The sequence below is a fragment of the Cydia splendana genome, chromosome 5 (genome assembly GCF_910591565.1).
Source record: "Cydia splendana chromosome 5, ilCydSple1.2, whole genome shotgun sequence".
NCBI lineage: Eukaryota > Metazoa > Arthropoda > Insecta > Lepidoptera > Tortricidae > Cydia > Cydia splendana.
Window position 1 is genome coordinate 7,336,322 of NC_085964.1, and position 16,269 is coordinate 7,352,590.

The window sequence follows — 16,269 nt, forward strand, 5'->3', positions numbered from 1 at the left end:
TACTTCATGCTACCGTCATCCGATGTCCAGACCCCCCCCCCCCTAATTTGAAATGACGTAATTTATGAATAGCCCCTTAGGCTAGACTAAGTACTTAGGCATCTCCAGCAAGTCACGCAGCACGGTGAGGAAGGCATCGGTGGCGAGCCGCCGCGCCGCGTACTCTTCCATATAGTACTAGCGTCGGCAAATCGCGTTTCGTCAGAGAATGGTCGACACGACTTACTTTCTGCGGCGTGTCGAGCAGGTCACGCAGCACAGTTAGGAAGGCGTCGGTAGCAAGCCGCCGCGCCGCGTATTCCTCCATGTAGTACGCTAGCGCGGGTAGATCACTCTGCGGCAGTAGTGAACGCGCCTTCTGCTCCACTGCTGTTGATGCCGCACCTCTTCGCTTGCCCCAACCGCTTATTCTAAAAACAAACAACACGATGTTTATAAGGCAAGTCTGTCAAACTTATTTTTGTTTCAGGCTCCGAAAGACCCTTGAAGTTATCATTGCCGACTAGCCCTTGCTCACAAACCTTGGCGTCGCATCGCGCTCCCCGTAGGCAGTGCACGCGTGCGGCACCTTGCCCACGTCTCGTACTAGCAGCGACATGCGCTTGTGGTACTTCAGCTGCGCGACGGCCTCGTCGTGCGTCACGTCCACGAACGACTGCCCGTTCACTTCCAGAATTTGGTCGCCCACCTATGATCAAGCAAAAACATCAATTATGGTGCTAAAGTGAATGAATTCATTAATTTTTAGCCTGATATGTCCACTACCTACAGTACCTACTCAACAATCAACTAAAATCATTAAGAAGGCTGCAATAAAATATTTAGCTTTATTTTGTTTTGGCACGTATTTAACCGGTCAACTAATAAATCGAATTTGGGTAGTTTAAAATAATAGAAATGGGTACTAAAATTAATAGCTTGGCAACAAAAACAGAGCCTTAAAATATATCAATATGAGTTGTATTTTAATGCCGTTACAGCTTTTGTTTATTTTTAGGCAGGTAACAAATACATATTTATTTGGCAACTGAATTATTATATTGGCGACTATTTATGAAGCACATTTTAAAAAGAAAACGGCTATCTATTAATTTAAAGATGAAGTTCTTTTAAAATATTTTGTTTGGTCACTACACGGTCAACCTAACACGCTCCTCCTCGCTTCGCTCATCGTCGCACCTATCTTTTGACTCTGGCAGAACACAGTGGTAACTATTGAAATTAGTAAGTAATTAAAAATTTAAAGACCTAATGGTATAATGACCATTAGGTGTTTCATGATTAGGAATTTCGACTATAAGTATAGCAAGTATAGTAGGGTATTATTGGTAAATAAATTTGTGGTGTTTTGTGGATTAGGAAATTTGTGAATAGGGGTAAGGGCTAAGTAATAGGGCTAAGCGCAACGACGATATGTACAAAATATATAAACAACCAAATTTTATGATCGCTTTACAATATTAGTTGCCAACTTATTATTTTAGACGCCAACCTATCAATTCAAGTTCCCTATAATTTTTATGGGTGGCTTGATTTTGGTGCCAGTTTTTTAATAATATGATGCTTAAATTTGAGGCTAATATAAATTTAGTGGTTAGTGGTGCTAAAATATTAATGCACGGCCAAATTATACTATTATATGCCCAGTGAAAGTTCCTGTTTAATATTTTAGTTGCCCGGTTAATAATAAGCCTTTTGTTTTGTCTACAGATAACTTTACCTACTTTTATATATCTACACATAATTATGTAATAAAATAACATTTTCATTCAATTTTGGTAAATTTTTCATTAAATAAATAAGACCAAATAATAAAAATCACGGCTTCCTGATTGTATCTTTATTCAATTGTCTCTAGAGAGCCTACCGTAGACCAACTCCGAAGGAAATTTAGTTTCGAAGTTCGTCCTTTGAAGTGGATGTCGATAGGTTGGTGTACTACCTACTAGTGAACAAATCCTTATTTTTTTGTAAGTCACTATTAAAACATAAAAATGGGTTATCTGCTATAAATAGACTCATTTTCGAACTTGTGAATTCTTCTAAATAAACTTCAAGAACTTTCCTAATGAAATCTGGTTATAAATTTTCTCGTTTGATGAAAATTCTTAAAACATTGTTGGAGTTGGTTGGCAAAGTTATGAGTTTCGGATGTGGCGTGCGGCCGCGGGCGAGGAAGCTCAAACACCATAAATTTGCACCACACCTCGCTTCGAACGCCACTCGTAGAGAGTAAATGTTTCCACGTTTTCTCTTAATCGCACCTAAGCTGAACTGGTGCCAGGTTAATTCCTACATTTCGATTACCTACGAGCAAGTAGGTACCTAATCCGTTTAGCTCCAACTGCTCCAAGCGTTCAAGTAGCAACGTTCCAATAATTGGTAACAAGCTTATTATGTCGCCAGTTGTACTTTTTTTGAGGATGCGTAGTTTTGTTACAGCTCAACTTGACTTTCCATTGGCATTAAAGTTACATAAGCAATAGTATTCAATGCAAAATAACAAGCAATCAATTTCCGCTTTTTACCTGTCAGCTAGATATAAAAACATTCTCAGAGTTTTTACTTTGAATTTGAATAGTTATCGATATGAAAAACAGACATTTCCATAACAACGCTGATGGTTTAATGTAAACTATGTAAACAAGCAATTTACTGCTTAACGTGACCTACTTCGTTAGGTATAAGATGTGATCATAATATGTGACGTTCCACGGGAAAAGGTACCTTATGAGGGTTTCTAGTTTCGGAGATATGAAATGTTTTGTAAAGAGGTGAAAAAATGCTCAATTTTTTTTTATTGTGTGATCTGAAACCTTAATGCGTAACGTTTGTTTACCTGTTTTTATTTTTGTTATAAGTTAGTTATAAGCCTAGTAATGTCGTCTCAGAGTTTAGTAGAAAAGGTACCTTATGGAAAAAAGATTGAAAATTCCCAAAAAAACTAGTCAATACGGGAAAAGAAGTTTGGTAGAGAACTGTATTAGCATTCTGCAAAACTAATTTGATAATTTCAGTTCTGGTTGGGGCGCCTCGCAAATATTATAACCGTACATAGACCGACATCACAAATCCAAGTAGCCTGCTATTATACCAAAGTTACTCTCGTCAAGTCTTTCTTAACTAGAATAATCTTCATTTGGTTTGGTCGCATGCAGTAAATCAGCCATTGGTTTGCTGAAAAATGCCAATACCCGACGCATTACCTTATGGAATATCTGAGGTCATTGAACCTCAATGCCGCTTATCTTCAATAGCAACCGAAATATATTATTGATAAGAAATAGACGATTTATACCATCTTAACCCCAAAATATTATTAGTTTATCCTAACTGTTCCATCATCATTATGCCTCATCATGTAACTTAATCACAAGGTACCTTTTCATTACATACAAATTATTGGTCTTTTTAAGATTATTATGACGAAGAACTAATTAAAGTTGGGGCAGTTTAATGTAAATTAATATTATCTATTCATAAAAGATAAACTGTAATATGATTGATATTTTGTACTGATGTATTATTAGATTTATTTCCATAAGGTACCTTTTCGTAAATGTATGGAGCAAATACTGTTATTGTTATGTAAGTTTAAAGTGGCATAAGGGGTTAAATATAGTATTTAGTTGGGGTTTTAGGATTTATTTCATTTGAATGACAGAATTTCTTTCATATGTGCTCAGAAAAATTGATTGTGTGTCACATTAAAAGTAAAAATATTCAATTTTGTGATTTTATATGAAAAAGTCAGAAAATACATTTTCACCTCTAAATCGGTATTGTTTTTTGCTTAAACTGTCTGTCAGTGTCGTTTTCTAATAGATAAAATTTAAATCTTGAGAGCTCATTACAATCAATCGTGAAAATGAAATAAAACTTTATTTTCAAGAGATTGGTTAGTATACACATAAATCAGTCGATATCAAAAGTTTCTATTTCCATTACAGAACAAGTCGCAATATTTTTTTAATCTCAGATATATAAGGTATTATTATTTGTACTCAACTATGTAACTTACTTCAGGAACATAGTTTTTTAGGCGGCTAAACTTAAAACTTCTCTATCGTAAAGTTGCTCATTTCACAACATTATTTTCAAAAAATCATATCTCTGTAACTACGCAACCTAGAAGGTTGATCTTTTGTGTTATCGATAGCTTATTTATTGTAGATTACTGGGGTATGCATAACTCCATACCCGCCATAAGGTACCTTTGACCGTGGGACGTCACATATAAGTACCTACCACCTACCTTCGCCTAGGCTAGCCTTTTACCTTTTTCCAGGTTACTTGTTTAATAAACGTGTAAGATCTCATTTCAACACAGGCAAATAAATAACCATTGGTCAAACTTTTATCACTTGTAGAACTGTAAGTTTTGGCTTTTTAAAATAAGGTAAAGGGCCCCTGTTTCGGCAGGTTAAGGCTCTTGAGAGTTTGTATATTTTTTTTAAATATTACTAAGCATATCAATACCTTGAAAGCTTTTGAGTGAGTTATATTAGTCCTTTGTTAATAATTTAATGTATAAACTATAGGGTTTTAGTTGAAACTTTTTTTTATATGATTTTTTTCGTGAACCTCTTATTTGGCTCCCATTTCGTGATACAAATTTAGCTCAGCTCCTAAGTTCGCGAATTCGTGTCCCCTATTTCGGAATAAAGTTTTCTTAGAGTAATTGGTGATAATTTGCTGATACTCATTTTAAATATTTAACGGTCTTACCTACTTACGAGTCAAATTAAAAATACTATTTAAAAAAAATGTTAAATTGAGAGCTAGCTTAAAGTTTTTGTACTCGTCGACATTAATGATTGAATTAAGACTTCATAAACCATATGGGTACTTTAATACTTGATTAAAAGCCAAAACTGTATAAAAAAAATACTAACACATTTTTTTAACTATCTTATACGTAAAATATACACAAAAATAAATAAAATAAATTAAATTATAAATAAAATTATGCTAGTAGTTAATATGAGAATATACGTGAAATATACCTTAAAAATTTAAACTCGGGTCACATTCAAACTCGTTTTATGAGAATTCTAGTGAAAAAAACATATACCGAATTTCGCTCATACGAAACTTCATGAAATACATTAATTGTTTTCTAATTTCTTTTTTAATTATCTTCGTTGTTATATTTAAAAACAAGCACTCAAAATGTGTCTAGAAAATCCTTGATTCGTTATAGTGGGACGAAATAGGAGACACACGAAAAATAAAATGACCGCTATTTCGTGAGTCGATTTTCATATCATTTTTATATATTTTCATATATTCAATCTTTTTTCTTATCAAATCAATTATTAAGGAACCCACAGAAACACTCCCAAAAACGTTTATTCGAATGGGTTTAGCTTTTCCTTCCTATAAGCTTAACAAGTGAGAGCGCGCACCTTACGCCTAAAAAAAGTGCACGCATACAACACAGCTGTTCGCGGCCGTCTGACAGTTTCGACCGTCGTATTATTCTCAGTTTAACCACTAAAATATTGGTTATTATTTTATTGTAGAGATTAAATAATACAGATTTTTCTTATATGTATAGTTTGAATAAAAAATATTTGAAATCCATATTATTAGCGCCAGAAACAAAACTAACGAAATAACGTACTAACACGAACTTGGGGCCCTTTACCTTATACCTGGGCTTTACTTTAGGTAATTGAAGTCTTCATTATATACCTGTCACGTTCTCTCGGTAGACGAGTTTACCGAGGCTAATACTCATCTTAAAAGTAATTTAAAACTGGGATATTCATATTTTCTTTTCGTCATCCTTTGCCTGGCCCGTGGCAGTTTTGCTGGAACAGCCGCTCTTGTAAAATAAGAGCATGATAAAACTTTTACAAGCGACAGACGGGCGCTGCCTCGATATACCCACACAATACGTCGGCCCTGTATTCTTATGGCGGAGCAATCGCCTCAGGCTAACCAGGGGATACCGTGAACATCGAAATTCGAAAATGATTTTATCCTCCATACCTCTTTATTTAGGAGCTTTTATACGGGGGTGCTAAGCTAATAGTTTTGCTGTCTGCGCATTCTAATTTCATATCTGATCCATTGTCGTCATGCTACACATTCATTATACTCGTAACTTTCTCATGCAACATCTGCTTTCATCCATCACTTATTATGATTATGTATAGGATAACTAAACATCTAAAAATGTTATATTTGAGTGGTCTGAAAACATTCCATAACTCTATTTAGAAATTTTACTAATGTTCTTAAAAAAATCAAAAGAACAGAGTTCGCAAGCGACAATGGTGGAGTGCCCGTGTTCTTGTAGACATCTATCTTGTTCTCCTGAGTCGATTGCCTGCGCTCGGCAAGCAATTGCAATAAAATCCCTATATCTTGTCAGCGGCCTTAACTGACCTACTTTTTACACGAAGGATAAAGGAAATCCGATAAAGCCTTTGATGTAAACAATAATTTCTATTTAGAAAGCGTACGTATCTGCAATCTTAAACATCCGCGAACAAATAGAATGTCTGGCGTCGACAGACGGCCGCAATGGCTACTTCCCAGGGTTAGATAACCGTTACGGTATCATTTATTGTTTATAAGGAACAAAATTAAACAGATGCAATAATAATTACAGTAGATATACATAGGAATACCTACAGGATTGGAACGGGAGCCACGGGTAGAATTGTTAACCGTGTGGCTTAGTTCTATTCTTGTAGAGTACGCTTCAAACATACACAAACAAAAGTCTTAGAGTTTATAAAAAATTTAGAACCTATATACGAGTATACTAAGTATCGGGTTAGCTGTAATCAAAAATGTTGGTATTTAGGTATGTTACATAAATAATAAGTAACTGAGACTGGAGTACAGTACAACGGACGAAGGTGGCATTTAAAACTGAGTAAATATTACAGAGATAACTGGACCTATGGCCAGCTGTTAACATGTTTGTCTTATGGATGATAAAAACAGAAGATATACTTACCATTAAACCAGCTCTGTCCGCTACCGAGTCCTTGTCGACGCCCGTGATGTAGATGCCGAGGCTGTACTCCAGGCCGCCTCGGATCATCAACCCGAGCGACTGCCCAGGCTCGATACAGAGGTCCACCTAAACAAACCAAGTAAATTATTAACTAGGGTTCCGTACCTCAAAAGGAAAAAACGGAACCCTTATAGGATCACTCGTGCTTCTGTCTGTCTGTCTGTCTATCCGTCTGTCACAGCCTATTTTCTCGGAAACTACTGGACCAATTAAGTTAAAATTTGGTACACATATGTAAATAATTAGACATGTAACGTAAATAAAATAAATGAATTTTAAACATGGGGGCCACTTTTGGGTAAATGAGAAAAATAAAAATAAAAGTTTTTCAAACTATATCGTGTTATATGTCAAATGAAAGAGCTCATATTGAGAATTTCAAACAATTTTTTTTTATAATTAATAAAAATATATAGGTTAGAAGTTATTTAAGAAAATAGCCAAATAATGACCCCCCCCCCCCTTTCTCTCCGAAACTACTGGGTCAAAATTTGGAAAAAATACACAAAATAGTTCTTTACCTATAGATGACAGGAAAACCTATTAGAAATGTGCAGTCAAACGTGAGTCGGACTTAATGTACGGAACCCTTGAAACGCGAGTCCGACTCGCACTTGCCCGGTTTTTTTACTTAACTCACTCACTTGTCGAGAGTCATAACTACCGTTAGGCTAATTAGTAATTAATTATACGGTTTAACTCACATATGTATTTATTTTTAGTGCCTGAAAATGGAGACCAGGGGCTATACAAAATACGTCGCGCCAGTGACTAAAAATACTCGAATTAGGCCGTAACTATTAGCTTAAAATATCCCTACTTAACTTAAAAGCACTGCGACTAAAAACAATTTCAGTCCGGCATCGACTATTTAGGTACCTACTGCTAGTATTAACTAATTAATTAGTATAATAATGCCATGTCTACAAGCGGAGAGCAGGCAACGTGTCAGCAGCCTCATTACGGCCACTAACGACAGTATAGTGGGCAGTAGACCACGATTAGCATGCCACCACGTGCCCCTCCCACCCTTATGTGTATATTACCGCATATTTACGACCCAAATATTGCGCGTACATTCTGCATGAATAAGTTCATATTTTACAGAACTTCCTTATCTCATTGAAATAAGCACCTCAAAAGTCATAAATACATAAACTTAAGCACTTGTACAATTGTACATATGTATCATATCATTTTTAACAAAAATTACACTGTAGACACCGAGCACCTTTACTAGTTGCCATCAATTCAGCATTCATATTTCCTGCCATTGATTTGGTACAAGTTTTAATCGAGTTTTGATTCCGTGCCAAGCGGAGACAAGTTTATTATTGTAGCCGGCACGAGCATCTAACAGGCGAACTGCGCTTCCGTGGATAAACTGCTCTCATATAATTATGCATTTAGACTGGCTGTGTCACAAGACTAACTTAGATTAGGTGGCAAACAATGGACTAAGCTGTAATACGATTGTTTTGCACTTCTGTATTACTTAGGTACTTAAGTTATTGAAAGCTACAAGCGCACTGTTTGTGACCTGTGTGGTCAAGAATACTGTACACATAGAAAGCTATGAACAGATAGATCTAAACACATATGGATAGAGCATTTATTGAATATTGAGCGGTTCATCGTTTTCATTTCTATCATGAAAAAAATATGGTTATGGTACGAGTAGGGTAAGACCTCCAGTGAATGAACACTTAAGGAATTATCCAAGTTTGAAAAATCATTTCTCAGCATTCATTAATAATTTCAATAATTATCTGCAATTTAATGAATCCTCATTTAATAAATAAGAAAGTAATTTCTGCGATTTTTTATTACTTTCATAGTTTTTGAGTTATAGCAGAATTAATCAAAAAGTACCCAAAAACCTAATGAATGAACATAAAAACTAGTGAATGAACACCGCAAAATCCAGTGAATGAACATCATTTAGATATTTTTAATCAGCTTTAAAAAAACATTTTTAACACTATAAACGTTTCCAGCTCTATTTTAGTAGGTATAGCGAAAGCGTTCATATATTTTTATCCCCTCCATATTGATTTCAAATAGATTAGAATGTAATAAAATGATGGTTATTCACCAGAACCTATTACATATTATTAAGAAAAAGAGAATCAATCTTTAAAACAAGAAACAATCAGCATATTCTGATGAAAAAAGTTAGGATTAGCAAATAATGCTTAAAATAATAAACTTGTCATTGCATTGTTCGTGGTTACATTGTTCAAACATAGAATTAGTAGAAATCTTATAAATGAACACCCCAAATGTTGTATTGTTCATACATAGGCATGAAAAATCCAGTAAATGGACTATAGAAATTTTGTTTGTTCCAATACTGGCTGAAAGAATCAGAATCATTTTCTATGCAGGATCACAAAAAACAAGCTCAATACCAATTCATTTACACATAAATTTAGAAAAAAAAAAATATCTAGACGACACCAGTAAATGAACACACCGTTCATTTACTGGTTTCAGAACATTTGATAAGCCAGTATTGGAACTATAAAAAATAAAGACTTAATCACATAATACGTCGACAAAGTGTACATTTGTAGAAGGTTTAACTCTTAATCTAACCAAATAACCAAACTTTGTACAGGTAAACATTAAATAAGCACTTCATATGTTGCTCCAAACGTACACTGTTCTTATCTGGGATATAATGTTTGCATACAAAACTTCAAAACCAGAAATACGTAAACTTTAAACGCCAGTCACGTTCAAACTGGTCGAAAATAAATTTAGCAGGGGTTGAAATTGCATAGGAAATAGAGTTGTTAATAAGAAAAAAAATACGACAAGTGGTAGAAATTGCTATATTTCTTATTTTAGACAAAAAACGTGATTTTGTTCATTCACTGGGGGGTGTTCATTCACTGGAGGGTTTACCCTATACCTACAATCGATGTAGAGCTGATTAAAAGCCACCTTTAGAGTGGACACTAATAATGCTTGCTGTGGTGTGAAGCTATTCTGTATATCAGTCCTTACAGGCAGAGCGGTACTATCATCAGCATCCTTACACTGACCGGTTTATAGTTGTAACGTTACTCTGCTTATCGAGAAACCTTTCCTGGCGGAGCACGTCTGTCACGGTCCATCTACGAGCACCACGCGCGCTCAACAGGGCGCCCACCGTACACACCGTCATTATCAGCATCTGTAGAGTGGCCGCAATAGCTGTGACGTGTATTTACCCTGCGTATCGAGCGGTCCTTGCTGCCGGAGCGCGACTGGCGCGGCGGCGGCGGCGACGCGGGCCGCCCGTAGCGGTCCATCCACGAGCACGACGCACGCCCCACCAGGGCGCCCGCCGTGCGCACCGTCATCGTCAGCTGTCGACATGACTTCAGCATCTAAATTATAAAAATAATAATGATAAAACATTTATTTAGTTTAATTTTCAAATACAATATTTAATATTGTACTCGATTAATCGTAGAAGTCGTAAGGGGTTGTCTACTCGTCGCATGTTCTCATGTAGCAAACTACATATAGAGACCGTGAGATTGGAGGAACTGCCATCTCGTGACCTGAATCAAAAGCGAAAACAATTCTCGCTTCTAAGCAGGTGCTGCCCTCTACACATCACGCTGGCTCTATTTCGCATAGTAGGGTCTGTCATCTAGTGGCTAAAATCTAATAATGGAAACTTGACATAATGCTTCGCGCCAATGAAGACGGAGCTTCTTGCGTCGAATCGCTTAATTTCAAAAAAATTGTAGAAATATGTTTATACCATGTATTTATTACTTAAATGTTACATTTCTAAATAAATTAATGCGCTAAACTTCCAAAAAATATCTACAAACACTTCACGTAACAGCTACTCCATATATTTAAAAAAAACTGTCATAGGGACCATCATTCGATGCGAGATATATACTTAGTAAAAGCGAAGGAACGTTAGGAACACACAGAAACAACACCACTAATTTTCATGTTTTACTGTCAAATATCTTTAAAATATATAGAGCTAAGATTTTTGTAATGTATCGTTACCCAAGAGTCTTATCTAATGTTTACCTGCTTATGTTATAAATCAACAACACAACAACAAAACCACCATTGAGCTCTCCGTAACGAGGATTCAATTGAGGAAATGGATGACGCAAGTATATCGACGGAAATAACCTCTAGCTTACTACTTAGACTCGATGCATTATTTAATACTGCTGTTTAGGGAACGTATATAACTTAACTTAAACTTTGAAGTAAGAATATATTTTAGTAGGTATTTCATTCTATTCTCTGAATGTTACCCAATGTTGTTTAAAGTCGTCTAATAAGCCTAACCGGCAGAAACTGGGCTATCACCGCTAAAATCGAAGTTCGTCAATTGCGAGCATTTTTCTCCGTCACTCTAATTACGTCTTAAAGAGAGTAACAGAGAAAGATCCCCGCAATTTGCGAATTTCGGTTTTCGCGGTAGAGCCCCTACGCCGTCGTGAATCGACCCATGGGAATCCCCATCTCTTGGGTTTAAGGTTCGGGCAGGTCAGACTATGTTCGCCCGCATTAAGTTTTTTTTATTTTATTTACCCCTTACCCCTTATACCTGCATGCTCGTGTAACCTAGTAGGTAGTAGTCTATAGTTAGCCAACAATAGGTACCTTTATAAATTGCTAACCGGTAAAATACGAGTTACGAAAGCCGTCTTTCAAATCAACCTTTTGCACAGATGTATAATTATGTATTGTATAGCATGTGCAGAACTGCTGTCAAGCAGTGGAGAAAAAGGAAGGAAGGCTACACTCAGCTAAATTAGACCAACGCAGGTTTAGATCTTACTAGTACTAGTCATTCATATTTAGGATTTCAACAGAAATAATAGAATAAAACATTTCTTTCAATTTAAATTTCATGAAGGTAAAATAACAAAGGATAGGTACCTACCTAACTGAATAAGTATGTCATCGATCAAGAGGGAGTGGACTCGCTAACGTACTTTGAGAACAAGCAGTACTTAGAATATATTTAAAAGTGGAAAAATTACTGTCTTGGGTGGGACATGAACTCACGGCCTCTGGATCGATACTCCAGCGCCTGCCATCTGAGCCACCAAGACCTCATCCATAGCCAGCAAATCTATATATATATCTATAGTCTATATGGTGGAAAGATTTGCTGGCTATGGATGAGGTCTTGGTGGCTCAGATGGCAGAGCGCTGGAGTATCGATCCAGAGGCCGTGAGTTCAAGTCTCACCCAAGACAGTAATTTTTCCACTTTTAAATTTATTCTAAGCTTAGTAGCATCATTAGCAGACGTTTCTGCTTGTTAAAAATTAAAAATTAAAAGCAGTACTTAATGCTAAAAGTTGCTTACTTACCTTTACTTGACTGTAAACCAGGTTTTTAAACAAAGGCACTTTGGTCGTTATCGTAAGATCGCAGATCATTCAGATTGTTAACTGCTCGCGAAAGATAAGAACCTGAGCATTTACCATGGCTAAATAGGTGCACTAAGTAAAACCAATGTAAATCTAAACTTACTATTTATTTATTTATTATTCGTATGGCATTTACAGAGTCGCTAATTATCAATTACAATATTTAAAATACGATATCTAAATTCTTCACCCATTGGGCAGCGTGTGCATTAAAGGTTAGGGCCTCCCCGACAAATTTCCGTTTCGGGCAACTATGTAAACTTACTATAAAAGAACATGATAAGGGCGCAGCGTTGATTGTTGGTTTAAAAACCAGTAGCGGATGGTGCTGGACATTAAATACGGCGTTGCGTGAACAAGAGATTTCCTTTGGCAGGATTGGTCCTTAGGACCCAAGGATGGATTTAAGAAGTGGAGCCACTGAGATTTTTGAAGTAAATTTTTAGGGGGGGGGGGCTCTCAACTTGATCTTGAAATCTATATCATTTAAGCTACTAGGCCAAGTTTGGTATCGTTTTCGTATAAATCGGGGATGCCGAATTCATTTCTGATATCATAATGACACCATTCAGAAGTAAAAACACATAAAATATGAAAAAAAATACTTTTTTTAAAATTCCTCTTCACGCTTAAACCGCTAAACCAATTTAGTTAAAATTTGGTACAAAGATAGTTTGAGTTCCAGGGAATAACATAGCCTACTTTAAACCTAAAAAATCATCCTTTAAGGGTGTGAAAAGGGAGGTGGAAATTTGTATGGGGATTCAATAACCGCTGAACCGATTTAGATAAAATTTGGTATAGAGTTATTTTGAGTCCCGGGGAAGAACATAGGATAGTTTTTATTAAAAAAAAAATCTCTTAAAAGTGAAAAGGAAGGTGTAAGATTGTATGGGGAATCAATAACGGCTAAACCGATTTAGATGAAATCTATGTCTACATCTTTGATTTACTTGAAAATGATACTAAATTTGACATAGAACCTAAACTTAAACAATTATTAACATCAGACGTCGCCGACGCTTAAAACCCCTCCACCCCCCACCTGCATCAAAAATCTGGGTGGCTCCACTTCTTAAATCCATCCTTGGGTCCTAAGGACCAATCCTGCCAAAGGAAATCTCTTGTTCATGCAACGCCGTGGTTGACCTTTTTATGCTCTGAGCACACTCAACTACAGGATAAGGCACCGATAATGAATAATGAAATCCGAGAAGTTATACGTTCCAGAGTTCCAGCGCAAGAAAATTGAAGTATTTAATTACTATTGTAGTAGAAACCAAGTTAAATTAAAATCTTCATCCCTGAGTCGCTTCGTTAAAAATTTATTTAAATGTGTAGTACCTATAGGTACATAATGTTTTTGCGATAGTTGATGATATCGCAAAAAATGCAAAAAATAGGTTTTTATAAAAATTCGCAAGAGCAAATGGAAAAAGGAATAATGGTTGAACTTATCGAGTATTTTGTCTTTTTTAGGGTTCCTTCCGTACCCAAAGGGTAAAAACGGGACCCTATTACTAAGACTCCACTGTTCGTCTGTCTGTCAGTATGTCTGTCACGAGGCTCTATCTCATGAACCGTGATAGCTGTAGCCTGTATCTTTTTAGGTATTTAAATAAAAGTAAACAAAATCTACCCTCAAATGACTCCTTAAGCCAGTTGAGGGTAGATGAAAACATTACATGATCAAATAATGTAGGTTAAAGTCTGGTCGTTCAGTGACTGATCCAGGCAGTTTTGTATTCGGTTGGTTAACCAATAAATGTTATAAGTACCTATCCGAAAATGTACAAATTGTTTGTTTACTTTTATTTAAATACCTAAAGATACATAGTATAGACAGTTGACATTTTCACAGATGCTGTATTTCTATTGCTGCTATAACAACAAATACTTAAAACAAAATAAAATAAATATCTAAGTCGGGCTCTTTACAACAATCGTGATTTTTTTGCCGTTTTTTGCGTAATGGTACGGAACCCTTCATACACGTGTCCGACTCGCACTTGGCCGGTTTTTATGCGTTTTCTGTGGAAACTACGTACGTACCTAACTTAAAACTAGGTTACGTATATTTCAGCTGTGCTAAGAATAGGTATGTTCCTGTAGGTATATTAATGTCGCCTTAGAGATGTTACGAGCTATATTTCGTAACGAGTACGACAAAAGCCTGTGACGCTCAGCAGCACATCGAATCCCTTAAGATTAGTGAAAGCCGCTTCGGTCAATGAAGGCTGCGGGTGAATCAGATGACGTCAGCGCGGGGGCGACAGCCGGCACGCGCCACCGACACGCGTAGCCCGCGCGGCGCGTCGCGCGTCACCCTAATACGAGTCTAGTCTGCACTAACCAACCTAATTGTCTGGCTGACGTCATAAAAATGTTTAGGTATAGATGAGTCAAGTCAGATTACAGCTGTGAGAGAAAGAGCGTTGTATTTGCATAGCTTACAGCATCAAGTTAGAAGATTATTCCGAATTAAAAGATGGACAATTGGACACGGGGTGCTTAGTTTTTAGTTTCTGTTTTTAGTACCCAATCGCATTGTATTTATTTATATAACGACTCGTTAAGTACATCCTCTTATTTAAATTTAAAATAATCTTGAAACCATTCACTTTGTCTAGTCCGCGACCCACGACTCACTGCTTCCTTTATATCTAAGTAGATATTCAGTTTTAATATGTGTGAATATTTATAAACTACCTACTAAGCGCTTTTTATTAAAAAAATGTAGTGCAATATGCCACAATAAAATTAACTATTACTTATCTAGTTGACACATCAAGAGGGAAATGGGTCTCTTTACCGTCAAATAGCGAAGCGCCACAAAAAGTGGCGTTTCAGGGAGTGACGTCGTAAATCAGCCGATAACGCGAGTACGGAAGGAACAGTCCGCCGACATCGCGAAAATAGTGGCGCCTTCCTGGCCGCCCAGCGCCCGTGGCAGCGGAGCTAGTAGTAGGCGGACACCTTATGTCACAGGTAGGGTTGCCAACCGTACTATATTATATAGTATTGTACTATATTTTGGCTCTCTGTACTATATACTTTTGGAAAAATATATAGTACGCTAAAATACTATATTTCCGATTAAACGTATATTACACTCATGTTTAGTATTTTATCTAAAAGTACTATATTTTTTTTGAAATGTACTATATTTTTGATGCCTTATTCTGGAAAATACTATATTCCACCAAAAAAAAGTTGGCAACCCTAGTCACAGGGCCTCCGTGTAAAGCACGCTTTAAAAAAGTTTAAACCGCAAATATAAAATGTAATATTTCATTTTAAGTAACATAAACTCGTATAAAGCCTATTTTAGCTTCGAAAGGCTTGTCCACGTTAGAAATTACGTATGACAATTAGACGTAATCAGATTGAATAGCAATAACACCAAGTGCATACTTTGTATATATTAGAGTTTTAAGCCCGTTTTTAGGGTTCCGTACCCAAAGGGTAAAACGGGACCCTATTACTAAGACTCCGCTGTCCGTCCGTCCGTCCGTCCGTCCGTCTGTCACCAGGCTGTATCTCACGAACCGTGATAGCTAGACAGTTGAAATTTTCACAGATGATGTATTTCTGTTGCCGCTATAACAACAAATACTAAAAAGTACGGAACCCTCGGTGGGCGAGTCCGACTCGCACTTGTCCGGTTTTATATTTCATTATTTCCAGGGCTCTATTTCTAAGATAGGGCGGTGAAAAAAGTTAAGGCACTTAGGGAGTACAAGGAGGGAAGGGAGAGGCAGGGTACACGAAAAATAGGGAAATAGAAAGAGTGTAGTCCAAAACGGGTTTATTTTTTAAC

General features: G+C 36.5%; 1 protein-coding gene across 9 annotated transcripts in view; it reads right to left on the reverse strand.

Annotated features, from left to right (window-relative positions):
• LOC134790559 (whirlin) overlaps positions 1 to 16,269 on the reverse strand; it is a 130,399-nt gene that overhangs the window by 50,111 nt on the left and 64,019 nt on the right. For all 9 annotated transcript variants that reach the window (XM_063761396.1, XM_063761398.1, XM_063761397.1 and 6 more), the window contains exons 7-10: positions 10,255 to 10,413; positions 6,977 to 7,102; positions 522 to 688; positions 227 to 410 (exon numbers count right to left, since the gene is read on the reverse strand). In XM_063761396.1, the coding sequence (XP_063617466.1) occupies positions 227 to 410; positions 522 to 688; positions 6,977 to 7,102; positions 10,255 to 10,413 (636 nt within the window). The remainder of the gene's footprint in view (positions 1 to 226; positions 411 to 521; positions 689 to 6,976; positions 7,103 to 10,254; positions 10,414 to 16,269) is intronic.